Raw genomic sequence first — 27812 nt, 5'->3', positions numbered from 1 at the left:
GAACGACGCCGGACCCCCGAGCTGCAGCTGAGGGACAGGAACAAATGTGTCACACTGGAAGACAAATTAACCATCCGACAAGTCTGTCCCTCGTCATAGATCTGTTCTTTCATTCCCAAATCTCTTTATCAGCAGAGCTGGCAGAGCGAGAAGTGATGTTCTAAACGACCGCCTGCGCGCTTGACTCAGACGGGCCTGCCAGCAGGAGAACTGAGGGGCGGCTGACTTTTTCAAAACTTCGTCACCAAACTTCAGGCGTCATCTGTGTCATTTTACATGCGTCACATGGTTCAAATTTACATGAATGTGTCTTTGCATTGACTCAACATGTAAACACCATCACAAGAATTAATCTGCATTTGCTGTAAACACAACATCAAGGGGGGGGAATGGGGGGGGCTGGTTTATCAAACTACAACTGAATATTCGTCAGACCAAAGTGAAGGACAGCAGCTCGCCATCCAAGAGGAGGAGGTCGCACTCTTCAACACAGTCTCTCCTCCCCGAGGTGCGTGTGTGTGCGTGCGTGCGTGCGTGCGTGCGTGCATGCGCGTGCGTGCGTGCGTGCGTGCGTGCGTGTGTGCGTGCGTGCGTGCGTGCGTGTGTGTGTGTGCGTGCGTGATGGACATCTGTCAGTCCAGCCTCATGATTCACGCCAGACAGGTCTGTGCGTGTCTCAGTATGAGGAGGGACTCCAGACCAGGACTCAGCCAAACAGACGCCCCCCTCCCTGCACACACGACCACAGTCACTCCATCTGCCTCACACTCAAGCCAGGCAGGAGGAGGATGAAATCTATCTGATTCCCCTCTGACTTCTTGGAGAGAAGGATGGTTATCATGCGTTTGTGTCATAGAGGAAAAAGTACACAGCTGCCACAGCAGAGGAGGACACAAGACACGCACGACACAAAATACTTAAAACATATGATCCAGCGCTGGAGTTGACCCACAACCAGCAGAGACCAGCAGAGAGGAGGCCCGGTACGGTCCATTGTTCTGATGACATGGAGAAGATGCGGTTCACAGTGGTGCTCAGGCGGCAGCCTCCACCATTCACTTATAACGTGTAACATATCTGCTAGCAAGGCCACAAAAGAAGATCTCCTCTGCACACGTGTATGTAGGACTTTGGTCAGCGGTGCCCGTGGGTGATCTTACTTCTCTTGATGAACAGCTCATACATACATATAAATGTATAATCCATCCGTGACCAGTGTACGGTTCACTCCTCCTCACAGTGGCGCGCTGTCTTTTGTTCGCGCACCTATGGATGGGGAGCGCACCTCTATATAGGGGTCTGGTTCCACCAGGCGCACCCCTCTTCCTCTTCCTGTCTGCTCGGTAGTGGCTGGGCCTGGCGCGGCAGAGCTGGTGTGCCTTGGGGTGCGCTGGCATTGGAAGCGTACTTGGTGTGTAAGCCATAACGGCACATGCTATCTTGGGTTGCCCCACTAAGAGCCCTTTTATTATGTCATGTGACGGTCCCATGTGATTATGTTTTCCGGCGCTCTGTAATCCCAGACCGGTGAGGCCCCCCTAATTATTAAGGTCGTCCTATGGACCCACTGCTGTTTTGGCGGACTGGAAAAGTGGACTTGCTGCAGACTCCTGTGGAGCTGGTGTTGGGGCTCGTTGCAGCCCCAGGAACTTTGTTTGGTTTATTAGTTGTTTATGTTGACAGGAACAGGATTTATTTTGTATTAACTTTGTGAATTTTGTGTAAGTTTATTTACTTTTGTTTTTTGTGTTTATTTGGATTGATGTGTTGTCCTCTATTACTTGAAATATATTGCTTTGGTGTGTGTGTGTGTGTGTGTGTGTGTGTGTGTGTGTGTGTGTGTGTGTGTGTGTGTGTGTGTGTGCTGTGTTCATTTGAGGCCTGTTTTACAATTTTCTGCTCTTTCTTTGTGGACAGGTGCTGTGGGCCAAGGCGGCGACCTAAATCCCTGGTGGTGGTCTTTTTCTTCTTCTCAGGCCCCTCGTGTGTGTGTGTGTGTGTGTGTGTGTGTGTGTGTGTGTGTGTGTGTGTGATTTGAGTTTGGGCCGCCATGGTAAACCCCCAGCCCTGTTCATCCTCTTCTTTTTGGCCCCAGTTTAGGTATTACTCAGCCAATGTCAATGAATGTATTTTATTGATTATCAGTGAAATAAACTTGTTTTTTTATATACATATAGTCTCATAAAAATGTCTCTCGCCCATGGTATTTTGAACTTGCGACTGCCTTTAATATCCATCTAGTCTTTGTCCCTAACCCTAACTATACCCTGGGGTGAAAATCCCCAGGTGGCGTTGTTAGCATTAATTCCTTCCACCTTCCTCATGCCACACACCCATCCATCCATCATCCCTCCATCCATCATCCATCCATCCATCCATCCCTCCATCCATCCCTCCATCCATCCATCCCTCCATCCATCCCTCCATCCATCATCCCTCCATCCATGTTCTCCCTCTCCTCCTGTTCAGGGTGGTGGGGGTGGAGCCTATCCCAGCAGCCTCCCCCCTGGACAGGTCACCAGTCCATGGCAGGGCCAACACATAGAGACAGACAACCATTGGCTCTCCCAGCCACGCCTACGGTCAATTTAGAGTCTGGATTAACCTGGTCCCTCTTGATGTCTTTGGACTGTGGAGGAAGCTGGAGTACCAGAGAGAACCCAGCAGGAACAGGGAGAACATGGAGACTCACCCAGAAAGACCCCGTGCTGCAGCCGGGGCTCCACCCACAACCTTCTTGCTGGGGGGCCACAGTGAGGACCACTGCTCCACCGGGCCGCCTATAAATATGTAATGTAAAGTATTATTAATCGCTTGTGACATCATTCTAGTGTAGACGTCACACACTGCATCCGAGGACTCATTAAACTATTCGCACAGTTGTTGCTCTTCTTCCCTCACACAGGATTCAGACTTTTTGGGCTCTGCGTGACGGTGATTATGAGGACCTGGTAGCTGCAGCCTCATTCTGCTGGTGTTACATGTTGTCAACACTGTGTTGTGTATTTGTTGAAGGATTAAAATAAAACAGTACAGCATTTTGTCAAGGTAAGTCTTTATTCAAATTTGAAGCATGTTGCTACAGCATACGTTTGCGTGAACAGATGCTTAGAGTGATGTATAAATGTACTAATGTTTTTACTAACCTTATCATACACAACAGTCAGCTGGACACTAGAGAGAGACAACTGGACACCAGGCTAGGTTCACTTTACTGCTATCGACTTGCATGAGGTAAAAAAGGAGCTACTAAAACCTACTGCAGTGTCACGACTGAACACTGTGCCTTCACATGGCTGTGGGGTTGTTGATTTTGCCCATGAAGAGGATGCTGCGGGTGGAGTCCTCCAGGATGAAGGTCAAGAAGGGTCTGTTGAGTTTCATGACCAGAGGCATACTCATGGGCATGACCTCGAGTGTGGTGACGGCTGCAGCCTCCGTTCCGGTCTCGTCCACGCTCAGCACAGCCTGGTGGGACACCTGCAGAGGAAGCTAGGAGCTAGCAAAGAGTCCTACACTTGAAACCCCCGTAACACACATGCAAAGTCACCACATTACCTTCGACACCATGAGTTTTATCTCCTCAGATAACCCTGAGAAATCAGCCGTTTCATCAAAAGCACTGGTAATTCCCATCTCTTTCAGCATGCTGTCCAGGGAGGCGTCGGCCGAGATGGAAAACTTGGGCAGGTAGAGTTCCACAGACCTGAGAAACAGCAGAGTCACTGCAGAACACTCACCTGTATTGATCATTGACGTGTCAATCGGATCAAATATTCAACTTTCTGCCCGACATGCACCAAGATGTGAGTCTAAGCTGTCGTTCATATCCATCCAGCTCTTTCTTACTGCCTGTATAGCGAGTCGTGCCAGTGCTTGATGTAGTCCTTGTTGATGAACCCCTCCACCTCGCTCATCTTGCCCTCGTCGGGCAGCACGATCATCATGGAGGTGTTGCTCTTGTAGGGCAGCATGATGACGGTGGTGTGGTTGTCAGCGTCGTAGTAGGTGTCGTAGCGACCCATCCTCCTCATCATGTCCACCTCCACCTTGGTGGCCTCGTCCACCTGGAACTCCTCCTTCTTGGTCAGGCTGCTATTGAAGGGTCTCTTCCACTGACCTGCAGGAGACAGCGAAGGCAACAGAGACCAACTCAGCAGACGTGACATCATGAGCACTCGAACATTCATAGGTACGATGGGCCTCATTCACAGTTCCAACACACAGTAGGATCTACAAACTCTTGAATTAGACTTACAGAGAGGAAGTAGAGCCTGGTGGCTGTTTCTGACTCTGATTGACAGTTTCAACTGGGTAACAATAACCTGAATGACTGGTTGTGTTGTGGAGCAGTCTCCTGGACACCTGCACAGTGTGCTGGGTTAAAGGTTTCCAGTTTCCTACCTCTGAAGTAGACGAAGTTGATCAGCACCATGGCCATTGAAGAGTCCAAGTCCTTCACCTGGTCTTTGATCTTGTTCTGAGTTTTTCTGGCGATGTACGCGTTAATCTCAGCTGCAGCTTCATCGGGTTTGGTGAAGTCGACGTTAAAGACCTCACCAGAGTAGTATTTCTTCACATCATCCACGAACTTCTGCACAGGAGTGAAGCCGGCGCGCACGGCTACTGCGTTGCCGATATCCAACTGCTGCTCCCCCTGGCTGTGCCCGAGCATGTGGAAGAGATGCTCGTACACTTCATTGATCTGAGTCTGATCGTCGGTGTAGCCCAGGGTGGAGAAGAGCTGACGGAGGGTTTCACCACGTGCCCCTGTGGACAGCATGGACAGCGCGGTGGAGATGCCCAGTGGTGAGTAGAAGATGTTCTTTCCAGCAGCAGTGTTGGTGTTCAGCCGTTTGTAGAGGGCAAAGCCAAAGTCAGCATTGGGAGGAGACAGCTTGTGGCAGCTCATTTCACCCATATGAGTGTGTTCAGCGCCGTGGTGGTCCGCCGCGGCTACAGCCAGCAGCAGGGCTAGTGCACAACTAGCAAAGATCCCATGCATCTCTGTAGCCTGTCAAGGGAACATCAGAGGTTAGACTGGCTTCCCCACAGGGGCTCAGAGTAGCACGAATACACACATGTACTTCTACCACGAAGGACCTGTGGTCAGAGAAAGTGAAACTACTCAGGTAAGTGGTCTGGTGGCAGCAGTGGTGTGTCTTTGTCTGAGAGCATCCACCCATCCATCCATCCATCCATCCATCCAGCCATCCATCATCCATGCATCCATCATCCCTCCATCCATCCATCCATCCATCCATCCCTCCCTCCATCCCTCCATGTTCCCCCTCTCCTCCTGTTCAGGGTGGTGGGGGTGGAGCCTATCCCAGCAGCCTTCCCCCTGGACAGGTCACCAGTCCATGGCAGGGCCAACACATAGAGACAGACAACCATTGGCTCTCCCAGCCACGCCTACGGTCAATTTAGAGTCTGGATTAACCTGGTCCCTCTTGATGTCTTTGGACTGTGGAGGAAGCTGGAGTACCAGAGAGAACCCAGCAGGAACAGGGAGAACATGGAGACTCACCCAGAAAGACCCCGTGCTGCAGCCGGGGCTCCACCCACAACCTTCTTGATGGGGGCCACAGGGAGGACCACTGCTCCACCCACAACCTTCTTGCTGGGGGCCACAGTGAGGACCACTGCTCCACCCACAACCTTCTTGCTGGGGGGCCACAGTGAGGACCACTGCTCCACCTTGCCGGGAGCAGGGTTACGTAAAAGCTATGCAGTTGATTTCCACCAAACCTTATTCGGCAGTGTTGCAGCCAAAAATTGCATTTTTTTAAAAAATTACTCATTTGTTGCTTCAAATGCTGTCTCCCTCGCCCTCCCCGCGGCTCAAGTTCTGAGGTATTTTCTCTGCGTGGACACAGTGAAGGTATGATTTCCTTAAGAGCATCTAACAACTTATCAATACATTTTTGTCACCATTTCTCTTCACAGCAGATTTCTGCCAATAAACAGGAGTTATTGATTCAATACATTAAAAGTTCGGCTGTTGCAATAAATCACCTCGCTTACCTTTAATGTCCTCTTTGCTGCAGACGGACGGCCAGAAACGCTGCCGTTTTATGCAGGAGCTCTGAGCGTCAGCTGACCAGGCCGGTCAACCATTAACCAGCCTCCTATTCTGTCCTGTGCTGAGATACAGTATCGCCCCTGATGTAACAGCAGCATGGAGAAAGACCAACTGGTCTGCTAATTGCATCACAGTCATCAGAGTCACACTGGGAGTCGCACCACTGTCAGCATACAGAAGTTGACCTGTGGGTCACTGCGCTGATATTCACACTAGAAATGTAAAAGGAATAAATTCACTGAGCTCCTGGTAGCGACGCAGCATCGTCCATTTGGCTCCATGACAAACATAAAAGGGCACAGTTACTTTGTAACATCCCACGTGGTTCGATACCTTAATGAACACACTGAACTCGATTCAGGTTGTAATTCTGTCACACTGACACGCTGCACGTGGATGCAATGACTTCACTCGGGGTGAGAAGATTAAAAAGAACTGTAACCTTCAGAATGAGAAATATAAATAAAGTTAATTACTTGCATCTTGCAAATTTTCTTCACCTCTGGACAGAGCAGTTTCCCTTTGGCTACCTTGTAGCGATGAGTGTTGTGTTTACAGTTTGTTATGCTGCCCCCCAGTGGCCAAAATCGATTATTGCTGTGTCACTGCTCAGAAAACATCTGCTCCCAAAGCGGATTCATGTCAAAGCAGAAACAACTTCAGTCCATTCAAGTGTTTTAGCACCAGAACAAATCTCCCTCCATCCTTGCTCTGAAGACACAGAGCACGAGACCCCTCACTGAGCACTTCCTCCACAACAGTGGATACAGAGTTCCGTCTGGGGGCGTCTGGAACAGTTTAACTGCTAATCGTGTTGACGTAATCACTGATAACGAAGGCTGGCGCCCATTATCTTTTCACCAACTATGACCTCGTCATCTCTTTCAAGCGCTGTCAGCATCAGTCCAGTACGAGAAGGTGTCAGTGTGGACGTGGCCAAGGTTTGCGTCTCATAAAGTCATAGGTGTTTGATCGTGTCATCACTGCGTCCAGCAGGTCAGACACTGCCAGCTTCCTGAAAATGGCTGTTCATTCTTGGTGCTTCACCCCCTACCTGCTCACACACGGGAAGCTTCCAGCCGTCAGCTGACTGCGTCTCCACAAATATGCTGACTCTCTGCAGTGAAGCTCGTGTTTGTCGAACATTCACCCCCCCCCTCGATGGTCCAAATATCAGTGACGTCTCCACAAGGATGTCGAATGCTAAAAGAAAAATAAACTAGTTTCTAAACCCCACTGCAGTGTGAAAATGTGCCACAAATTTAATGAGCGTTTTCTTTGTATTTGGCATCTAAGCCTCGATTTTCTTGCAAAGCAATTTCCGATAAGTGCATAAGACAATTTGGAGACGTTACAGAGGGAAATGGGTTTCAGAGTGAGAAGGGAGACCAAAGAGAAAATGCATTTGTAATGGAAGAAGAATGCTTTATGTCAGCAAGAATAGCAGAGATTCAGTCACAGGGATGAATTACCACCATTTAAATGTCATTCATTTTCATCATTATGTGAAAAAAGGAGAAATAAACTATAAATCATCCTGTAATGTTTGGAAAATTGCAAGTAAAACAAAAAAGGCCAACTGCCTCCTCACCACTTGGAGGAAAATGTAACTGCCTTTGTAGGAAATGTTATAACACGGAGGATGAAAAATATAAAGCAGAATATGATGCAAGGCCAGCTTGTATGATGGTGGCAGAGGAGGGACAGATAAAAGGAGAGTCGGATATCTGCAGGATCAATAGTTCTGGGGTGGCGGGGGGGGGGGGGGATATTGTATCAAGAATATACACAGAGAGATGATGACCCTGCTAGATTTTGCCTGGCAGCCTTCATCATTCCCTCCAAAGAAATCAAAGCTCACATGAAAAGAAAGCAAACTCATCCTATGCAAACAGCTTTGAGGGCCAATCGTCCTGATGGTGGCGCTGCAGCAACCATATAAACTTTAAAACTCTGATTTTAAATCCATCCAAATCAGCCCCAAGCGTTCTCTAACGTTCACAAATTCGGCCGGCAGCAAATATCAAGTCTGTCACTTTCGTGTTCTCTAAAGCTTTAAATCTGACTGAACGTCTCTTCCTCCACACTCCTGCTGAACTGGTTTGTCTCTGAGGAGCCGCGGCTGCAGTCCCAGTCCCTGACAGACGACTGAGGTCCTCGCCTCCTCCCTCAGAGGGACGCCGGCCCCCTCCTGAGGAATCCCGCTTCAGCTGCATGTGTTTATGATCCTGCTCTCTGGTCCTGACCCAGATGTCATGTCTGCAGGTGAGAGGAGGACCAAGACTGAAGGAAGACTTTGTCCTCTGGCTCAGCTCTCCTGACGAGAGCAAACACATGATCTTCCAGCCACCCCGTGGTCCGTAGTCCCTCACCCGAGATCCTGAGAGACCTTGACTCCCCCGCCCGGGGCCAGGACTCGTCTCCTACCCGAGGTGGATGATCCACGTTTTCCTGCTGAGAACCACCACCTCAGATTTGGAGGTGCTGATCGTCATCCCAGCCCTGAGTCCAGTGAGACCTGAAGGTCACAGATTGATGATGTCATCAGGATCATGTCATCATCAAAAGCAATTATGCAATCCCCAGCCAACCAAAGTACAACCCCCCCACAACTAGACTAAGACTACTGACTTCCATGGCGTAGAGAGACGGGATGGGCCTAAGTAGGACCCCCCTCCCCCCACACTGCACCTCCTCCTGTTTCTCCTGAGGAGCTCGATTGTTGGCCTTCGCCAAACCCACAAAACCGCAAACGGAAGGGCGAACTCCCAGTCCCCCCCAGGATCCCTGTAGCTCGGCCTGTGAACCAATCATCTTGAGATCTTGAGTTCCTGGCAGATGTTATGAGGAAAATTTTTCTTTTTCTTGTCTTTCTTTTCTTGAAAACTGTGTTTTTGACAGTAGTTTAACATCTGCTGTCACATGCAATACTTCAGAGTAAAAGTACAAGTACCAGCTCAGTAGCAGAGCAGCAGAGAGGTTCTGGTTGGAAGCTCAGCTCCCTCCATCCCTCCTTCGCTGTGAGGACCGACTTGTCTGAGTGAACATTCAAACCGCAGGGGAGCATCATGAACATGATCAAGTTCAAGGTTCTTTAAAAATGACACCAAACCTTTTCTCTGAAACATCAGTGCAACATCAGCCTGGGTGCCGCACGCAACACACCTGGGATTGTTGCCATGACGCTCTGATCAAATGTTTTCACTGAAACGCTGCTACGGTACGGCCGAGCGAAGAAGAAGAAAGAGCAGGAGAAGTGGAATTCGCTCCTGGAGCAGACGTGTGCACCAGTGCTTTCTGACTATTGTTCCTGTTGTCACCATCCTCTGCCGCTACAGTGAGGAATCTCCCTTCAGGAGGCTCTCTAAACTGCACCGTTCCCTCTCTTGGAACTTGGGGAAACAGAACTGTGTTTCAGTGAAAACAGCAGTCAGAGAGTTCATGGTTTGCTCTGAGCTGCCTCCTTACAGCTTGTGGGAGCGCGGCTGCAGGCCTCTGCTCACTGAACGACAGAGAGCAGGAATTATTGCTGACTGAGATCCACTCGCCTTCATTTGTCATGCAACTGAACAACAGAGAACAAGTGACTGCATGGAAGCAGCCGCCAGGGCATCCCTGACATGGATCAATGTACATGAGCACAGCCTCCACAGAGGACAGACTGTACACACGCTACATGCTAACCTTTGGAGTGAGCCACTGCCGAGGCTTCACCCAACATTGCAACAGCGCTGCTTCCAGTGAGCCCACCACGTCTGAGGGGCCGCTCTCTCTCTCCCTCACACGTCTGTCCAGGACTCTTCTTCCCTCTTCAGCTGCGTTTGTCACGGTGTTCTGGTGGCGTCTGACTGACCTCAATTTGGACAGATTTGACTCCAGGCGCAAAAGAAACATAATGTTGTAAACTTTTAATTTAAAGTCAGAGGCAATTAAAATGCTGCAAGCACCAAATGAAACTTCTGTTACTTTAACTGCACTGCAAAATTACAGATCTCTAGAAACTTGAGAATGTAAAATCAGAACTCTTTGGCTTGATAGCACCGGGGAGGTGAGACGATTTAATGGCATTAACTGAAATTTGGATGAACTCACCCATTTAATACTCGCCTCTCTAAAACTCTCCACATGCTAAACAATCATTGCTTTTCCAATCAGCTCAAAAAGAAATTTAGGAATGTAAAATGTTCGTGCAACAAGCCAGAAGCACCCAGAGCGAGCAGGTAGGTTCCCACTGCTCACTCCTCCTGTTTCAAGCAGTCGGACTCTAAACCAGCTGAGCTTCAGGTCGCTGAGCCGTGAAGCACCATTTTCGGCTCATTCATGCACTTTGATTCTCAGACTTCCAAGTTCAAATAGAGATGCAACAAGTCAGAACAAGTCAGGAGCCATTTGGGCTCCGACAAACCTGCAGGTCCTGCAGGTCCTCCGGGTCCTGCAGGTCCTGCAGGTCCTGCAGCTCAGCAGCAGCATCTCCTCCAGTGGTTCACACATAAACATGATTTCAGACATTGAGCTTTGGAGGCACCAAAGGTCTGTGAGCACATTTATACATGAATGATTAACGTGACTTTTGTCCATCATCCCTCCATCCATCCAACAATCAATCCACCCATCCATCATCCATCCATCCATCCATCCATCCATCCATCAATCCATCCATCCCTCCATGTTCTCCCTCTTCTCCTGTTGAGGGTGGTGGGGGTGGAGCCTATCCCAGCAGCCTTCCCCCTGGACAGGTCACCAGTCCATGGCAGGTCCAACACATAGAGACAGACAACCATTGGCTCTCCCAGCCACGCCTACGGTCAATTTAGAGTCTGGATTAACCTGGTCCCTCTTGATGTCTTTGGACTGTGGAGGAAGCTGGAGTACCAGAGAGAACCCAGCAGGAACAGGGAGAACATGGAGACTCACCCAGAAAGACCCCGTGCTGCAGCCAGGGCTCCACCCACAACCTTCTTGCTGGGGGGCCACAGGGAGGACCACTGCTCCACCGGGCCGCCCCCAGATTTTTGTGTCATTCATAAAGGCATCTGATTTGAGACGAAATATGAAAATAAATCTGAATTGTCAGAGGCTCCACACGCCTCACGTAAATGTAGGAAAATCAAAAATCCTCTCCACAATGTCAGCAGCAATGACGATGACCAGCAACACCAGGCTTTTCCCACAGTCGTATAATTCTCTCTGTGCAGGCAGTGTTTGTCCGTCAGGTACAAGGTTGTGACTCATCAGGGCACAAATCAGGCCTGATTGACAAAAACCTGCAAACTTGATTTCACTTCAAGGAAGAACACAAACAGATCCTGTGCTGGTGGGGGACCGTGTCCTCCAAATGCAGGTGGCAGTGAGCACCGCTCGCCTTGGTGATGTGCAACAAGGGGCAATTTTACCTGAGAGTGAAACTACCAGGAGAATTTAGCACATTGTGATTTACCAAACCTCAACGCCACTTTGCTGCCTGCGTCTGTGCAAAGGAAGCTGCTGGTTGGCCCACATGGCTGCTGTCACTGCAGCGAGGAGGACACGTCGACCACTTGTGTTAACATTGTTGGTCTGACGCAGGAACAAGGAAAAAAACCAACCTACTGCCCATCCCACTGGTGCACAGGAGTCGTGCGCCATCTGATCACATTCCATTTATTCTCTCTTCTCTATTTTTATCTTAAGTTGAAGTAAGAGTGGCTCCTCTCTGTCCGTCCGCTGATTGTGGCCTTTAACCAAACTAAAGACAGTGAGATCAGCATTCGTCTTCTTCTCCTTCGCTCTTCTTCACAGTCGTTACGTCTCTCCTCCTCTTCTTCCTCCCTCGCCGGCTGCTGGTCGCCACCATTAAACACAAGTGACCCTCGTTTGAACACTGCTGCCTCCACCATGTTTGTGCGTGCTGTCAGTCACACACTTTATCTGTGTATTGTTTCCTACAAAATGAAACGTGCACTTGCAGTGCAGCGGTGTCTTATGGGGACTTGGGATGGTGTAAATCAGGGCCTGCAGTACAAGTCAGTCACCGAGCCTACAGGAAGCATCAGAGGGCTCCTCATCTGCAGCTCCTCCACTCCACACTTGCACCTCAGCATGAGCCCAAATTACTGCTTTAACTTTCACAGATTCAGTTCCTGACCTCTGCCCTGACAGCTGCTCTAGCTTCTCCAGCATCACCACCCCGAGTCTGCGCTCCAGCAGGATGCTGAGCTGTTACTGCTAATGGACCGCAGGCCCAGCAGTGGTTCTGGTGAGCAGGTCACTGCTGGTATCAAAGGCCAAGGCCGGGTTGAAGGCTTGAGCTCTACTTTCCTTCCCAGTGCCCAGCGCCTGGTGAAACTACACACCTCACTACTTCCTCTCTCACATTTCTCAGCCTGATTCAGGAGACGCCGCAGGTTGATCCCACATGAGGAGGCCAAACTCCTGCTTTGGGGAAGTGCTGTTCTTGCTGCTCAGTGCGGGGGTGGTGCTGAAAGCGTATCGATCTCTCAGGCTGAGCTTTTGACCCACGGGCTGAGCTCCAAGCAAACAATGGCGGCATGTTTCTTAGAAAGTCCCCACCAATGAAATGTGTGTGTGTGTGTGTGTGTGTGTGTGTGTGTGTGTGTATTTTGGTGGACAGCGAGGACAAGACATACTCATTTAATAAAGTCAACATGGATTTTGAACACTTATGCAACCGATGCATGCTTAAATCCAGCGTGTACGCAGCAGGACATCTTACAAAGGCAGTGTGGAAAACATGTCTGCCGGGTCTATAAATACAGTTTTCCACTGTGTGAGAGGTTTATGGCACTGCCTGAATATTTGCTGTATATCTCATATTCATAAAGATGTAATGAAAGAGCTCACCTCCTTAATGAGACGGGACTATCAGAGTGGCTGAGATGAAACCTACGAAACAGTAGACAGGAGGAGCCGAGTGACAGTGAGAATCCCAAATGTCAGAGTGCTCATTAAATATGACCAGCTTAATCTCCCCGTGTCAATACAGCCTCTAATGAAACAGCAGGTCCTGCGGGACTCCCAGCAGTCAACATGATGCAGCATGTCAGGCGAGACAGCTGCTGCCTTGAGGCTGCACTGCCACCGCGTGGCCACTTAGGCTTACTGCAGTTTACCAGAAGCAAAATCAAACAAATTTGAGCTTCACTCTGTAAAACCTCACGACCGCGTTAGTGCTGACCCAGGCAGGTGAGCATCTGAGTGACATGAGTTCATCTGGAACCTGTGAGAGAAATCATTCGTTTTGCCTGAGAAAACCAAACATAATTGTTCAATTTTGTCTTGAGGGACATTTTGGTGGCACAGATGAAGAGTCAAAGCAGGCCTGGGTGCCTCTGCTGGCTCATTCACTGAAACTGGGTTAAGACGCATCAGAAGGGCACTTAAGGTTCATTTGTGGCAGGAGGAGGCAGCAGTAGAGCAGCAGCCAAAGGACCAGGAGCGTCTGCAGCTCCGGCGGGGCGACGTCACCGGACCGAGCAGCTCCATCACTGTTGGACGAAGCAGAGGTCATGTGTAGTGTGACTGCGTGCATGAACCCTTCACCCAGCACTCAATAAAATCATCATCCTACACATGCTAGTGACTGAGGGAGCGTGGCCTCCCCAGGACCTTCACGGAGGTGTTCCAGCTGCTGGAACTCCAGCTCAGGAGCTCATTCATGACGCCGACAGACTGACAGGTCCTGTTTGCTGCTCTGTGTTTCTAGAAGTCCTCACGTGACTGAGGTTACTGTCCTCAGAACCATGGGCAGACGTCTGGCTGCACATCAGGAGGAGTCCTTTGTTTGAGGCCTAAAACTAAGTTAGAAGACTGTGACTCTGAGGTTAGGTGGAGAAGCAGAGGATCCGTGTCCTCACCTGATCTAGAAAGGCTCGTTCATGCTCTCATTTCCAGGAGATTCAACCAGTGCAGGACCAGAGAGCTGAGCGGATCCCACCAGTCCTCAGATCTCTGCCAGTGTCACTGACAAATGACTTCCATTCCATGAACCTTCCAGAAAGACGCCGCATCACCTTGCGTGCTGCATTCAGGACAGTTGGAATGAACTTCCAGGAGACATTCAAAGTCTAAACTGTGCAATCAATTCTAAATGAGCTCTCACTTTGTCATGGACTTTTTTTTTTGCAGTTATGCATCTTAATCTTTTTGTTCACTCCATTTATCTATTTTTCAGTTAAGCACTTTGTTGCCACTATGTAGGAAAGAACTAATACAATCACTGGCTTGCTACAATTCCCTTCATTATTACTGCTCTCATATTTTCTGCCAGCTGGTTTCTGAGGAGCTGTAAGTCCGTCATGCTAAACACTGGGATGTCGAGGATCCCGTCTGATTTCAGGTTGACGTTGTTGGGGTTTTTAAGCGAGAGGATCCTCCGGGAGCGCAGACTCGACTGATGCTCACAAGACTTTGAGCTTCTACTGTCATCTTGTTCTTTTGTTTGAGAGATTTCTGCCTTCAGCGTGAAGAGTTTGGATTTCATCGAGTCTTGATCTTGGTCTTGTGTGTTTGATCCAAGTTATTGGTGATTAAAAGTTTTAAAAACGTATAAACTGTAAGCTTTGGAATAGCAGGTTTGGTCTCAGCGCCTCCTGCGCTGGATTCATTCCACATGTACCCACAGGGGGACTTGCACAAGCCTGTTTACAGTTGTACAGCCTATGTATACATCTTATATGTATAAGTACATGTCCTCATGTCTTTGCAGAATCTATGTACAGTTGTGTCAGTATTAGTCCTATAGTAGGTATAGTAGTGTAAATATGTGTCGATGTATATTTTTCTATTTATATGTGCACATCCTAAGGAGCAGCGTTGCATCTCATTGTACCTGGAATAATGACAATAAAGGCATTCTATTCTATTCTATTCTATTCGGACTCCTACACGGCGAGAATTCTCCAAGTGGAAGAACGTACGTAGTCTTTTAACAGCAGGAGGACGTGAGCGGGAGAGTGTCGAGCTGAGTGGATGAAGCTGTTCGAGCTGTGTCTCAGCTCCAGTATGAACCTTTTCATTTGACAAATCCCACAACATCCCCTCAACATTTAACCAGCGCCAAGAACAAGGCTGGCTGTCTCAAACCATCGGCGTTCTCCTGAATGACACTAAAACTTCCTGTGACGTCATTAGACTGCAGAGACATTCAAATAAAAGTTTCAAAATAAAAGTGTCACTGATTTAACATGAGTCAAAGAATGATATACAGCCTAGTTCAGCTCGTTGTCAGCGACTCTCACACAATGATGACGATTATTGATCATCTCGGGTGGCGGCGCGTGAAGCAACGCCCCCTAAACAGGAGAGACAACCAAAGAGTCCACAAGAACATAGTTTAAGGAAGAAGTGAAGGAACATTGAGAACATCAGGATCATGGTAATACCTCTCTAAAAGTACTGCTGAATACTTCTGAAATGCTGGCATGAGTACAAGGAGGAACGCCAGCAGCAGCAGCCATGCTGAGATTCTCAGTGACTTCAGAATTCTCTCGGTTGCCAAGAACTTCCTGCAGATTTACGAGGTGCTTTTCAGACTGAGATGCTGAGGAGCCATTAGGGAGAGTTTCTGAAGCTTCTGTCAGCCTCCAGGTGTTTAGAGAAGAAACATCCAGGTTTCCAGCAGCGGAGGAACAATGTAGCAACTGACTGATCATCAGCAACATGTCACCAGCTCGCTCCTCTCTGCTTCTGAGTCACATTTAAGTCAGTTCCCCTCTACAAAGCTTTAGTTTCTCTTGTCTGTTGTACAGGATTACGCAAAAAATATGCAACCAATTTTTCCCACCCTGGTGCGTGGGGGGGGTAACATGGCGGAGGAAGAACACGTTGCTTTGGTGGGTCGTTTACCTGCTGACAGAGGCTCTGGCTGCGGTGAGAGCTCCCCTAGAGGTCAGTGCAAACTGCATTGCGTGCATTTTATAAACAGAACGAACAGCCAATTTGCAGTATTTTCATATTTGTAGTAAAAGCTACCAACCTACCTGGAGGACGTGCCGTCATCACTACGAGGGCCTCCATCAGAGTCGTCTGTTGTTGGTTCACAACCCTCCATTTCTTTCTCATCAGTCGTTTTATTCGTCTGATAAGCAAATGAATTCTGCTCTTCATCAGTCTCCTCCTCCCCTTCATCTTTATCATCCTCCATCAGATCTGGCAGTCTGGCAGCTCTTTCTTTTCCTGCACGCCTGCGTCTGACCCCACACTCTCGCTGCTCAATTATCCCAGTTTCCATCAGGATCATTTGATTTCTCTCTTTTACATCATCCTCTTCATCTCTCTCTGTCCTCACGCGTCTATTCTGACCTATCTTCAGGGTCAACACATCTTCTTCCTCCTCCTCCTCCTCCTCATCTTTGTCCACTACTCTTTCCCTCTGTTCTCTCTCCTCACTCACCTCTTCTGTCTTCCATCTTTTTATAGCCAGTGATAGAGTTTCATCATTTTCCACCACCAGACGGTTTTCTTTCTCATCTTTCCTGGTCTCTTCTCCACTGCAATTGCCCACGTGTCCTGTAACGACTCCCTCCTCCTCCTCTTCCTCCTCCTCCTCTTTCTCCTCTTCTTCCTCCTCCTTTCTGATGCTGCTTTTATTTTGGTCCCAATCAACCTCCAGTTTTTGAAACTCATCTACATGAGCGAGGGAACCATCCCGATGTGGATGTGCACTACGATCTGATCCATCAGACCAGCCCAGATGTTTGGACTGTTCCAGCTGCCCATTCAGGATCAGTTCTTCTGCTGTTTCCTCCTCCACCCTGGCTACTTGTCTCCTCAGATGGCTGTAGGGAGTAAAAACTTCTCTGCTCAGATCCAGGATGTAGCCGTCAGCGTCCTCCTCTTCAGAGTCCAGCACTGACAAGGTATAGATTCCCTCCTCAGAGCTCAAGGAGAAAGAGCTCTTGTCTCCATGGGGTTTGCTGCTGCTTTGACCCGCTGGGCCTCCCTCCATCCATGACCGGATCTCTGGACTGACACTGCCTGCATCCAGAGGACTGGGTGGCTGTAAGAGATGTCTGCCTTTCGAGGTGGTACGGGAGCCTCCTGAGGATCTTCTGGCCCAACGTTTCCAGAGTTCCTGCTCGCTGCTCTTCGCCAGGCATTGCAGCAAACCTTGGGCAGCTGGGTCCTCAGCAATGGTCTCTCCAAAGCTGACTGATTCAAGTGACCCAAAATTTGGTATCTCAGGAATGTTGACCTCAAAATCTTTCATTTGTTCCTGTAGTGCGAGATGTAGACAGGTGGTTACACAGTGCCACTCAGTTACAGTGGAATTATTCATCCAACCTAACCAGCCTATTTGTTCAATGTACTTCAGTGTAGCCAGAATTAGTCTCCTTCAAAGATCGGTTCAGTCCGACGCGTCTCATCACTCATGGTCAGAATTAGTCCGACTATCAGCAGCAGAATGGTTCCACACTCAAAATCTTGTCAAATAACTACATTTCTGTGCAGAATCTGTTCAGAGAGATGAGGACTTAACTCTGTTACTGACTGGTCACCACCTCTCAGCCTCCTGGGGTCTGTGCAGAAAATTAATTATATTATATGTTAAAAATATATATTGTGGAGGCAGGTTAGCAGTTTCTACTGTTTACATGTGCATAGCTGGCTGCTGGACCAGATCTGGAGTCAGTCCACATCTCCTAGCTATTCTTCTCAGTGACACCTGCCAATGTCAGCTACCTCGTCTCTGGACTGTCGATCAAAAGAATTTCCGTTTGAGCAAACAAATCAACTTTGAAGGCCTTCACCATAAAAACGCCCGTCTCACGCTAACACCATCAAACTGCTGGAGAGCTAATCGTTAAATTTCCTACAAAGCCTCAATATTCCCGTATAATGCATCAAACAAGCCACACCGACCTCCTGATCTATGCCTGCGTAGTGTCCTGTGAACATGGACACGTAGGTAATGATAGACTGCTCATCAGGGGAGGTGCACGTCACATCTGTGGACAGAAAGTCTCATTAGCATAGTCATCTGTTACCGTAGAGACCTTCCTGCTGTTGCATATTTCCCTATAAATGAACATCCCACACACTCCTGCCAGTCATTTTTGTCCTCCATGTTCCATGTTTACCTTCAGGCTCTAGTAAAGGTGGTATGTCCAGACTGTGGTGAGCTATCATGAAAGCCTGGCGGGTGTTTTCTTTTGGCTCTGTTGACAGACTCTCCTTCAGGTCAACCAAAGCTGGATTAATGGACTTAATCAGAGCCAGGAAAGCCAGTCCGCTCCGCCAGCTCTTCCCAAAGTCATGCACTTCTACTCCAAACCTGACAACATACAAACAAAGCTCAGAGTTGCGTCCCACTCAGGGCTCAGGGCGTCCCTCAGACTACTACCACTGTGGACGTGATTGGATCAAACTCACCTTGATGTGCATCTTTGGACCCACTGCAGGAGAGTATTGATTACTTTCCCCTGGTACTTTGGCTCCCCGGCAGCCTTTCTGCCTTTTCTTGGCAGGGTGTTGCTGGAGCAGCTGCCAATGTCATGTTGCTGGGGTGAGAGGTCACTGGAGGAGGGGTCACTGCTCACTAATAAGGAGGAGAGGCTGGCAGACAAATGCCTCTGGAGGCCCCCCATCACCTCTTTTACCTGTGTTAGAGTTCAAGCTTTAGTGTGTCAAACATTCATATAAATACACTACGGCTACAAAAGGTTGCAAGTGGAAAGAGGTTTGATTTTGTTAATGACACCTGGGAATGACAACCAAGGAAAGAACAAACGGGTTCTTTGGATACACTTGGGCAGGAGTTTCCAAAAAAATTGACTTTTACTCACAGTGTTAAACACAGTTGCAAGACCAGATCCAATTTAAACCACAGTCCTTCCTTGCAGAGACAAAAGCTAGGAGGCTCTTAGCCTCCTTAGCTCAAGGCTGTTTTTGGAAACAAAACAGCAGCAAGTGCCCCAGAGGACAAGCTCTGCTGATGATTGGTGGTAGCTGGTCAGACTCAGATTGCCACTAAGATGACAGGATGGAGACACAATACCTGCGGGACGGTAACACAACCAGGCAGGTAGAGACAGAAGTGCTAGGAACCCAGGGATTCTCCCCTTCCTTTAACCCAAGGACATCGACCGGTGGCAGAGCGATGGCAGGGACTTCTCCCTGCCAACCCCACTGACGCCTTAAGTGTTGCTCGGCCCCCAACTCCTATCCTTCTCTTATTCTGGTAAAACCAGAAGCTGCCTTTCTCAGCCTCCTCTGCCAGGTCCTTCATTGCTCTCCAATGCCCAGCTCCTGTTCAACCCAGGTCTCAGAGCAGGTGAAAGGTCAAGGAGCCAACAAAGCCTCCGCACCCCACCTCCATAGGGTATCTGATGGCTTTCCAGCCCGCCACCCTGCACTCTGCTGCCAGGTCTGCATATTTTGCCTATTTCCTCTTGTGCACTGCCTCAGACCCTCCTCCCATGAAACAGTAAGCTCCACCAAGTGGACCATCTTACAAGCCAGTCAGTTGGGTTGGCTGTAAATTCATTGAAGGAGTGTGGTACTAGACCTGCTCTACTTGTAAAGTGTCATGAGATAATTTTTTTTATTTTGGGGGGGGATTTGGCACTATATAAATAAAATTGACTTGACTTGACTAGCCAGGTCTGGCCATAGTGATATTTCTGCGATTTTCCTTGGAAACTGTAGCTTCCTCCCAATGTCTGTCTTCATGCTCTAATCGCTGCCTGGCAAGAGAAGCTTTTTCATATTCAAGGAGTGGGCATGGATGTTCTCGCCAGCCCTTTCAAACTGGATGGTTTGTCTTGCTGGTGCAGCTGGCTGACTGTTTGCATACCATTGACATACCTCCACCACCTCTGGTAGCTTCTTCAAGTTGGCAGTGTGTCACCATCTGTAGCATGCTTGCACCAGTGCCATCTTGCAGTCAGACAGGATGTGCTAGAGGCTGGCATTGATGGTGTTGTGGAGGGGGCAGGTCTCTTGAGTGCCAAACTACAGGTGGAGGTTTTGGGGACAGGGTAAGGTGTTGTTAGTTGCACGGAGCAGGAAGCTGATCCTGGCCAGAGGGGTCTTCCACAGGTTGGGCCATGCCATTGGGCTTTCCATGATGCCTTCCCATTCTGACCACCCTCCCTGCCAGTTCTGGGATACTGCTTTGATGGTGTAGCGTTCCTGCTCAGTCCTGGTCACTTTGGTCATCACCATGGTTTTCCTATCCTGCTTGGAGGCCTTTGACCAGAAAAGGCGGGTCTCTGTCCAGCCAAGATCTGTGCAGTCCAGCTGAACTTTGCCGACCACCTTGTGATGCTTCAGTCTGCTGATTCTCTAGTCTACCTCCTCATCTGCTCTCCCCCTGCTTCCTGTTCATACTTGGATGTCTACTGCCCTTACCAGGTGGTCTGAAGACTCTCAGCTACAAAACCATCCCAGCTTCCTGTTTGTAACCCAGGCCTATGGAGTGTAGCAGCAGCTGGAGTGTGTTACGTCAGAAGAGGCCCATGTCAGAGAAGCATTTTGGCAGCCCCAATGAAGGAGTTTGCCAACCCATCCAGCTTGCTTGCCACAGAGGAAAGCTAAGCTTCAGTGGCCACATCACCCAATGGTAGAGTATGTGCTGATATTACCATACTTTGTACTGGCTAGGGAGCTGGCTCTGATGGAGCCTGTTCAGGCCATCTGCAAGCTAATTTCTCACTTCCTCTCCCACCTGCTTGTCAGAGAGCTCTGCTTTGTAGGATTGCCCAAGGCAGCAGATAGGAGTGCAATGGGATCTCCTCTCCCCCTATGGTGAAGGTGGTGTGATTGTGTCTGACCCCTTTCTTGAGAGACAGGCTTTGTGACTTGGACAGCTTGATCTTCATCCTCGCCCAGTCTACGAGCTCATCGATCCTCTTGTACTTGGCCACCATGTCTTTCATGTAGTCTGGGATGTGGAAGAAATCCAAGGCAAAGTTGATCAGTTGGTGCAGGACAGACCCGTTTTCGTTGATGAGGTCCAGCCACACAACATGCAGGTCTCTCTTCTCTCTCCTTGCCCTCTGGATTTGCTCCCAGATCATTGCTGAGTGTTCTGCACACCCTGGGAATCCAGGAACACCAGCCTTCTGGCAGCTGGTGTCAATATAGTTTTTACTTGTAAGGTAGCTGGTCATCTCTTGGCTATTATGGAGAAGAAGATTTTCCCTTCCACATTCAATTGTGCGATGCTCCTGAATTGGCCAATGGTGGTGGAGTTCTGCTCCTTCAGAATGAGGACTGTCACAGCTCTCTGCCACTCCAAAACAATGTTGTTCTTTCTCCAGGCTACTTTAAGGAGGCTCCACAGGATTCAAGGGACTCCTGAGCAGTACATGTACATTTTGTACAGTATGCTGTTGGGACCAGGGGCTGAGGCTGCTCTTGCCTCCCCGACCACTTCTGCAACACCACTGAGTCTGAGGAGAGCAGTGTTGTATGGGATGACTGGAGGGGCTGGGCAAGGAACAAAACCCGGAGATCCCAGCGACGTGGATTTTTCTGGAATGCTGGACTGCTCCCTTATATGCTTCTCCAGCTCTGCCTTATTGATCTCCAGTTTCCCACTCCTCTTGTCTTCCAGCAGTTCCTTTGCATGCTTGAAGGGGTTCTTGAAAAAGTTGTTTCTTTCACTCTCCTTCCTTCACTGGCTGGCATGCTCTCCCTGCCTCCCCTTCCATGAACCAGTCTACCATCCAGTCCCCCATCAAGCTGGCTTGCTCTCCCTGCCTCCCCTTCCATGAACCAGTCTGCCATCCAGTCCCCCATCAAACTGGCTTGCGCTCCCTGCCTCCCCTTCCAGAAGCTTCCTTCTTCAGCTGTTATTAACATTTCCGTGGTTCTCACATTCTGCATCGTAAACTGTTTTCTTGTCTGTACCAACATCTACTGCACGTCTGTCCGTCCTGGGTGAGGGATCCTCCTCCCCTCCTCACCCTGAGGTTTCTCAGATTTTTCCCTGTTCAAGGTTTTCTATGGAGTTTTTCCTCAGTCGATGTGAGGGTCTGAGGACAGAGGATGTTGTTATGATGCCATGAAGCCTGGAGACAAACTGGTGGGGAAAACGGGCTCTACAAATAAAATTGCCTTGCCTTGCCTTGACCCATATTGGCGATTACACTCTGCCCTCCGCAAGTTGGAAAGGCTCTTCTTCACCTCCCCCTACAGTGGCTTGAGGCCCTCTCTCTCTTTCTGGCTTGCCTTCCTCCACTGCTTTTGGAGTTGGCACCTCCTCTACAACAACTGCTCAATCTCTCTTTCCCTCCATCCTTTCTGCTTAGGGTCTGCTTTGGGTTAGGGTTGGCTGAGGTTAGGGTTGGCTAGAGTTGGTTGGTTAGGGTTGCCAGCAGCAACAGTGCACTGCAACCTGCGGTTGCAGTGCACTGTTGCTGCTGGCCTCTCTCTTTGTTCCTTTGTTCCTTGATGGATTCTCAGTCTCCTATAGGTTGTCATCTTCTCTGCATTTTACACTGCATTTTAATAACTAAAATAGTATAATTACAACACCATTAAACAATGTACCTTAAAAATTTTTTAAAGTAGTCAGCAATGGAGCTGGAAATATTATATTATTATATATTATATTATTATATTATTGAAAGTTTCATTAGGAATGAAACTTTCAAAGAACTGTCTGCAGCAAGCAGGTTAGTTGTACTCCAATGCTTACTGAGCCTGGTGCAGCAGGCCGCCAAGGTGGACCAGATCATCCTTAAGCATGAAGTCCAGGTGCTAAAAGAGACAGCCACCATCGGGGCCAGCATCTGAAAATGCTTGACTGAGGAAAGGGGGAGTCTGAGAAGCTGGCAGCCCTGACGCAGGCCCCAGGGTTGGAGGTAGACGTGTCTCATCTCGTTCTGCATGTGGGACGCACTGTCTCAACAGAGACAGATCCAGATACAAACTAGTTTTATGTGGGGAAGTTCGACGAGGGAGAAGCTGCTCTGATCAAGTACCACAGGAGCAGATGCAGAACCGCCTGGCCAGTTACCGCCTGCAACCCCAAGCCCTCATGAGGAAAGACCTGGTCTCCCAGGACATGATTCTGTATTCTGGCTCATCAGACAAGAGGGAGGTCCATGACCCACCTGATGGAGCAGCACCAGGGGACAGGGTCATCATCCAGGTTGATATGGAGCTGAACCCCAAGGAGAAGGTGGGGCAGCAAGTCCAGCCCTGTACCGGCACGGATGACCAGTGTGTGGCCACGGACGAGGGGTCTGCATTTGAGGTCACCAGCAAGGGAGTCTGCAAAGCCCCGACCCTGAAAACCTGTGTCATTAAATGATGTTTTCTGCTTTGTTGGTAGTGATGACAACCAAGATATTTAAATGGTGAATTAAAACACCTTTGACAATGCTGAGCAGAGAGTTGAGTTCTCTTCTCTTCTCTTCTAAGACTGCTTGTGTTGTTTTTGTTTGGTCTTTTACACTATTGACCTTCCATTGTTTTCTTTATAAAGTTATTTTTATTATTCATAATATTAAGCCATCAGACAAATTGACATATGCTTAGTATTTAATTTGTCATTAAAAAGGTTATTCAAAGGGGCTGCATGGTGGTGCAGTGGTCAGCACTGTGGCCTCACAGCAAGAAGGTTCTGGGTTCGAGTCCCGGCTCGGGCACGGGATCTTTCTGGGTGAGTCTCCATGTTCTCCATGTTCTCCCTGTTCCTGCTGGGTTCTCTCTGGTACTCCAGCTTCCTCCACAGTCCAAAGACATCAAGAGGGGACCAGGTTAATCCAGACTCTAAATTGACCGTAGGTGTGAATGGTTGTTTGTCTCTGTGTGTTGGCCCTGTGATGGACTGGGGACCTGTTCAGGGTGAATCCCGCCTCTCGCCCGTAGATGCTGGGATAGGCTCCACCCCCCCGCGACCCTGACTAGTAAGGAATAAGCGGAAGACGACGATGGAAGGTTATTCAAAGCACTTCTGTTCTTCCTCCAAATAAAAACTAGAATAATTATAGTGACAATTTTTTTTTTTACTTAATTTTAATTTACCTGCTCAAGGACAAACACGTGGTTAAGAAATGAGGTTAAACATCAAGATATGAGCATGACGGACAGACCTGGAAATACAGGATGATGTTCCAAACAAGGTTAAGAACAATCGCAGGGACGCCATCAGCAATACTCGAGGCATCAATGCCCAGCAGCTTCACCTGAGAGACATGACAGACTTCAATGCATTTGTTAGCGAAACAAAGTCACTGTGCTAACTTACTAGCAAACACACTCACATGGCGATCGTCCAGGAATGCCAGAGCGGTGGAAATGTTGCTCAGTCTGAAAATGCGGTGAGGAGACGTCCTGAACCGGTAAAGCTAACGTGAGACATTTCAACAAAGTTCAAATCATTATTCGTGTGCAGGGTCCTATAATCTATTATCTAGTTGTACTGTATTAATGACTCATACTAGCTTGCAGCCAGACAGCTCTTCCAGCAGCGCCATCAGTATTCTGCCATCTTGGATGTCTGTGAACAGGTCTTGCACCTGAACTGGAGGGTCACACTAGAAAAGACAAAACACTATTGGGGAGCGCAGACCCAGGCTAGTTAGCTTAGCACAATGACTGGAAGTGGGTGGGAAGTGTTAGCTAACTATGTGTCTAATTCTAACACCACAGTGTCTCCTCATTTTAAATTGTTATGAACAAACCTCATCATATTCATACAAAGACTGTATTAAAGATATGTCCATCTGATGACTTTTTACAGAGGTATGCTAACACTTCCCATCCTCTACCATTCATTGTGCTAAGCTAACTAGTGTGGCTCTCAGATCCCTCTTGCAGCACAGAGGAGAAACTTTGGACTTTATTACCCCAAAGCTGGTGTGTTGCTTTGAAAACACCCACATGCAGTAAAAGCCGGTGGGTTTGTGTCTTACTCGCTGCAGGAACACGTTCATCCACCTGGTGAAGGTTCTCTTCTGCACCGCCTGCCTCTCGTCTGAAGGGACAGAGAACTCCATGAAGTGAAGAGTGCAGTTTTCCATGCGAGGTGTGGTGTGTTTCCACTGCTTAGCACACAGCAGACTTGAACATGCTAACAGACAGACCACAGAAGATTAGAAGCCTGCTGACGAGTTGCAAGCCCAAAGTTGGATGAGGTAACCAGCTGTTAAGCTGCTCTGCTGGTTTACTCACTGGTGAGCACACCTGGTCAGGTTAGCAAAGAACGATTAGTCACTGTACCTTGAAGCTGCTGCCGATGTTGATCTCTGACCTCTGATGAATCCCAGCTGACCGTGTCCTGCATTCTCACTGAGCCGCTGTCACAACTCTCCACATCCCAATTCAAGACAGAAAAGAAGGCGTAAAAAGGCTCCGGGAGGCACGTCAAGGGTTTTTACTTTCAGGATGAAGACGGTGAGACGGAGTCCTGTCTGAACACGCAGCCTCCGCCCAGGTGTTGGTGAAGTCCAGCACCACCCACAGAAACCTCATCATGAATCTCACTGACTCCATCCGTGGAGGCGGTTCAGCAAGAACCCTCAAATCAGATTAGGATCTTATCTTCCATGTCCAAAGAACGTGGCAGCAGGGCTGAGCAGGAACAGAGCCTCACGATACCATTTCAACTGCATATTTTGATATCATGTGAAACACTAAATATTCCACTACTCCTAATTCTCTAGCTAATATACAAACATTTTCCAAAAAAGGAGCTGGAAATACAACTTGCTGTGTACCAACTGATAACATGAACCCAAGTTATTAGGCTGATATTTGCAGCTGCGCGGGTGCAAACTGTCCCTGAACGTTCTGCCTGTAGCCGCTGTCACGAGTACATGAATGAAGTGGTTGAAGTTCTTGCGTCTGTCAGTGACATGCGGCCGCTACCACCGCGCTCCAGCAGCTCTGGCTGTGACTTCATGCTGCGCTGATTTATCGCGTCGTCCCGGATAAACAGGTTTCTGCAACTCAAAGGTTTTTACAGACTCGTCGTCCGTCGAGAGTTTATCACCTGATGCCATCAAGTTAACCAGTAAAACTGATAGACCAACAGTAAAACTACACAGCTTCTAATAACAATGATACAATAATCTGCTCCTGATGATAAAAATCTACTCTTTCTCAAGTTTTATCCAATAATAACTTTGATGGACCCATAATGTGTGTAAAAGTACCTTCATTCTGCTGAAGGAAGCTTTAAAAACTGCATTATCAGGAGCATAGTGGAATTATTTCTTTGATTCATGACATTTACAATGATTTTACGAGAACCTCTGAGAACCCCAGTCACAAAATGCTCTGACACAAATATGTTCTCATACACAAGCGGATTTTTCTGCCCCCTGGTTCTCCTGAGGACTCCCGGTCTGCTTATATGCTGATGCTGCTTGATTCACTTTGGGCAGGTGAGTGAACGAGAGCTTTCAGGGGCCTTGTTGCGTAAATCTGTCGAAGTTTCAAGGATGCGGCTGAGTCAGGGTCGTCCAGGCCTCGTCCCTCTGGCGCAGCCTCTCCTCTGACCCCCTGCTGCACCGTACTCATCCAAGCACTGCCTGACCTCTGCCCTTCTGTCCCGTCACACCCTGTTCTCAAGGGTTTCTCTCTCTCGCTGTTCTTCTTGATCATCTCGCAGGCATCCCCCTCCACCAGGAGACCCCAGACTCCCTGCTGGGGCCAGAACAGATCCTGACATGCCGTTCACTCAGCCTGAGAGCCTTCATCTCAAGAAATCCTGCTGGTTCACATTCATGTGATGAACTGGAGGAAACAGCGATGGGCACTTCCTGATAGTCACAGACTAAATGATTCATGAAGTTATTGGGAAATGAATGGATTAATGAAAACCAGCAGCAGCCGCAGTCCCACCAGGACATCAGGGTCATCGTCATGAGTCAGAACTAGTCAGCCCTGCTGGCCCCTCCCTGGACACGTGACATCATCTACTTGACCAGGAAGGGAGCCTATCTGTCCAATTGTATCAATCAAACCCTCTGCCAATAATTCATGAGAAAATTGAGCAGGAATTAGATTTACTCTACATTTCAGTCGTTAATGGTTGAGTATAAATCCCACGGGCAGCGGCGGTGCTTGCACGTTGTGGAGACGCTGCTACAAGGCCGGCTGGGCTCAAGTTCCTTTTAGATGACTGGGTTGTGCGTTTCTGTATTTCTTCTAGTCTTTTATCGCGCTTTCATGTGCTTTTTTGGTTGTGATGTGTTGGGTCATTTGTCTTGGACCTCGAGCCTGTAAGATGGTTTGACAGGTGATCAAATCCAAGGCTGAATACGCTCCAGTGGTCAGATGGTAGTTCTAACCCTGCAGTGCAGCTCGGCCTGGACCAAGAACCACAGCAGGGAACTCGTGTTTAACGGCGCGGCGGGTGAAGCCTCCTGCTGCGGTTTCAGGGGGTTCTAAGTGCTCACGGTTGTGTACTGAGCTGAGAACATTAACTCAAGCTTGTCAGGTGTGGCAGCTGACAGTGTCTGACAGGAAGTGCTTCCCCTGTTTCAGACAATATCTGGCTGCCGGATTTCACTCTACCTGCTTCAAGAACGGTGACGTCTACAGAAGGCCGTCACCACCGTGGAAAGCAGGATTGTGTCCAAGGAACATCGCACGTGAAGCTCCTGAGCCTCCAGGAGTCCCGCCTTGTCATTCTTTGAGTTGCTGTCTGCAGCCTCGTGGAACCCTCGAGCAACAGTCTGTGCACGGGGAGACGTCACGAGGCTGCACGGACTGACATCACCACGCACAGTCACAAGAGCAGAAAGGAGAGTTTGCACGACTGAAACAC

General features: G+C 48.8%; 2 protein-coding genes and 1 non-coding gene across 6 annotated transcripts; all 3 read right to left on the bottom strand.

Annotated features, from left to right (window-relative positions):
- Nucleotides 1–3038: 3038 nt before the first annotated feature.
- LOC147242167 (alpha-1-antitrypsin homolog) lies at nt 3039–13063 on the bottom strand. Of its 2 annotated transcripts, none has more exons than XM_086190223.1 (5): nt 12926–13063; nt 4405–5014; nt 3850–4120; nt 3559–3706; nt 3039–3480 (listed from the first exon to the last, which is right to left on the bottom strand). In XM_086190223.1, the coding sequence occupies exons 2-5, from the start codon at nt 5003–5005 to the stop codon at nt 3289–3291; spliced, it is 1212 nt and encodes a 403-aa protein (XP_086046349.1). In that variant the 5' UTR covers nt 5006–5014; nt 12926–13063; the 3' UTR covers nt 3039–3288. The 2 variants fall into 2 exon arrangements, with proteins under 2 accessions (XP_086046349.1, XP_086046348.1); XM_086190222.1 differs by lacking the exon at nt 12926–13063 and adding an exon at nt 6028–6179.
- A 363-nt stretch (nt 13064–13426) lies between these two features.
- Nucleotides 13427–27741, bottom strand: clmnb (calmin b). 3 transcript variants are annotated; one of them, XR_015110699.1, is made up of 11 exons: nt 25259–27741; nt 24952–25109; nt 24478–24573; nt 24301–24384; nt 24130–24222; nt 18455–18681; nt 18163–18356; nt 17945–18030; nt 16063–17297; nt 13939–14102; nt 13429–13569 (listed from the first exon to the last, which is right to left on the bottom strand). XR_015110699.1 is itself a non-coding variant. In XM_086190220.1 (10 exons), the coding sequence occupies exons 1-10, from the start codon at nt 25320–25322 to the stop codon at nt 13440–13442; spliced, it is 2271 nt and encodes a 756-aa protein (XP_086046346.1). In that variant the 5' UTR covers nt 25323–27741; the 3' UTR covers nt 13427–13439. The 3 variants fall into 3 exon arrangements, 2 of the variants coding, with proteins under 2 accessions (XP_086046346.1, XP_086046345.1); XM_086190220.1 differs by lacking the exon at nt 13939–14102 and having other exon boundaries at nt 13427–13569; nt 24952–25013; XM_086190219.1 differs by lacking the exon at nt 13939–14102 and having other exon boundaries at nt 13427–13569; nt 25259–27739.
- On the bottom strand, nt 27481–27752 carry LOC147242165 (small Cajal body-specific RNA 13). Its single transcript, XR_015110775.1, has one exon.
- Nucleotides 27753–27812: the final 60 nt, after the last annotated feature.

The sequence above is a fragment of the Aulostomus chinensis genome, chromosome 20 (genome assembly GCF_037954235.1).
Source record: "Aulostomus chinensis isolate RoL2024-O1b breed Wild chromosome 20, RoL_Achi_v1.0, whole genome shotgun sequence".
NCBI lineage: Eukaryota > Metazoa > Chordata > Actinopteri > Syngnathiformes > Aulostomidae > Aulostomus > Aulostomus chinensis.
The sequence above is the reverse complement of the archived record's forward strand: the minus strand, read 5'-3'. Positions and strand labels throughout refer to the sequence as shown.

Bases quoted from the DNA above. Each gene is read 5' to 3' on its own strand.
- clmnb (XM_086190219.1), bottom strand. From the start codon at position 25,322: ATGCAGGACACGGTCAGCTGGGATTCATCAGAGGTCAGAGATCAACAT. The intron at 24,385-24,477 runs GTATGAGTCATT...GTCTCACGTTAG, and splicing joins AGCTGTCTGGCTGCAAGCTA to CTTTACCGGTTCAGGACGTC. The intron at 24,223-24,300 runs GTGAGTGTGTTT...CATGTCTCTCAG, and splicing joins CATTCCTGGACGATCGCCAT to GTGAAGCTGCTGGGCATTGA.
- LOC147242167 (XM_086190223.1), bottom strand. From the start codon at position 5,005: ATGCATGGGATCTTTGCTAGTTGTGCACTAGCCCTGCTGCTGGCTGTA. The intron at 4,121-4,404 runs GTAGGAAACTGG...TGTCTCCTGCAG, and splicing joins CAACTTCGTCTACTTCAGAG to GTCAGTGGAAGAGACCCTTC. The intron at 3,707-3,849 runs GTAAGAAAGAGC...GCTGTTTCTCAG, and splicing joins CACGACTCGCTATACAGGCA to GTCTGTGGAACTCTACCTGC.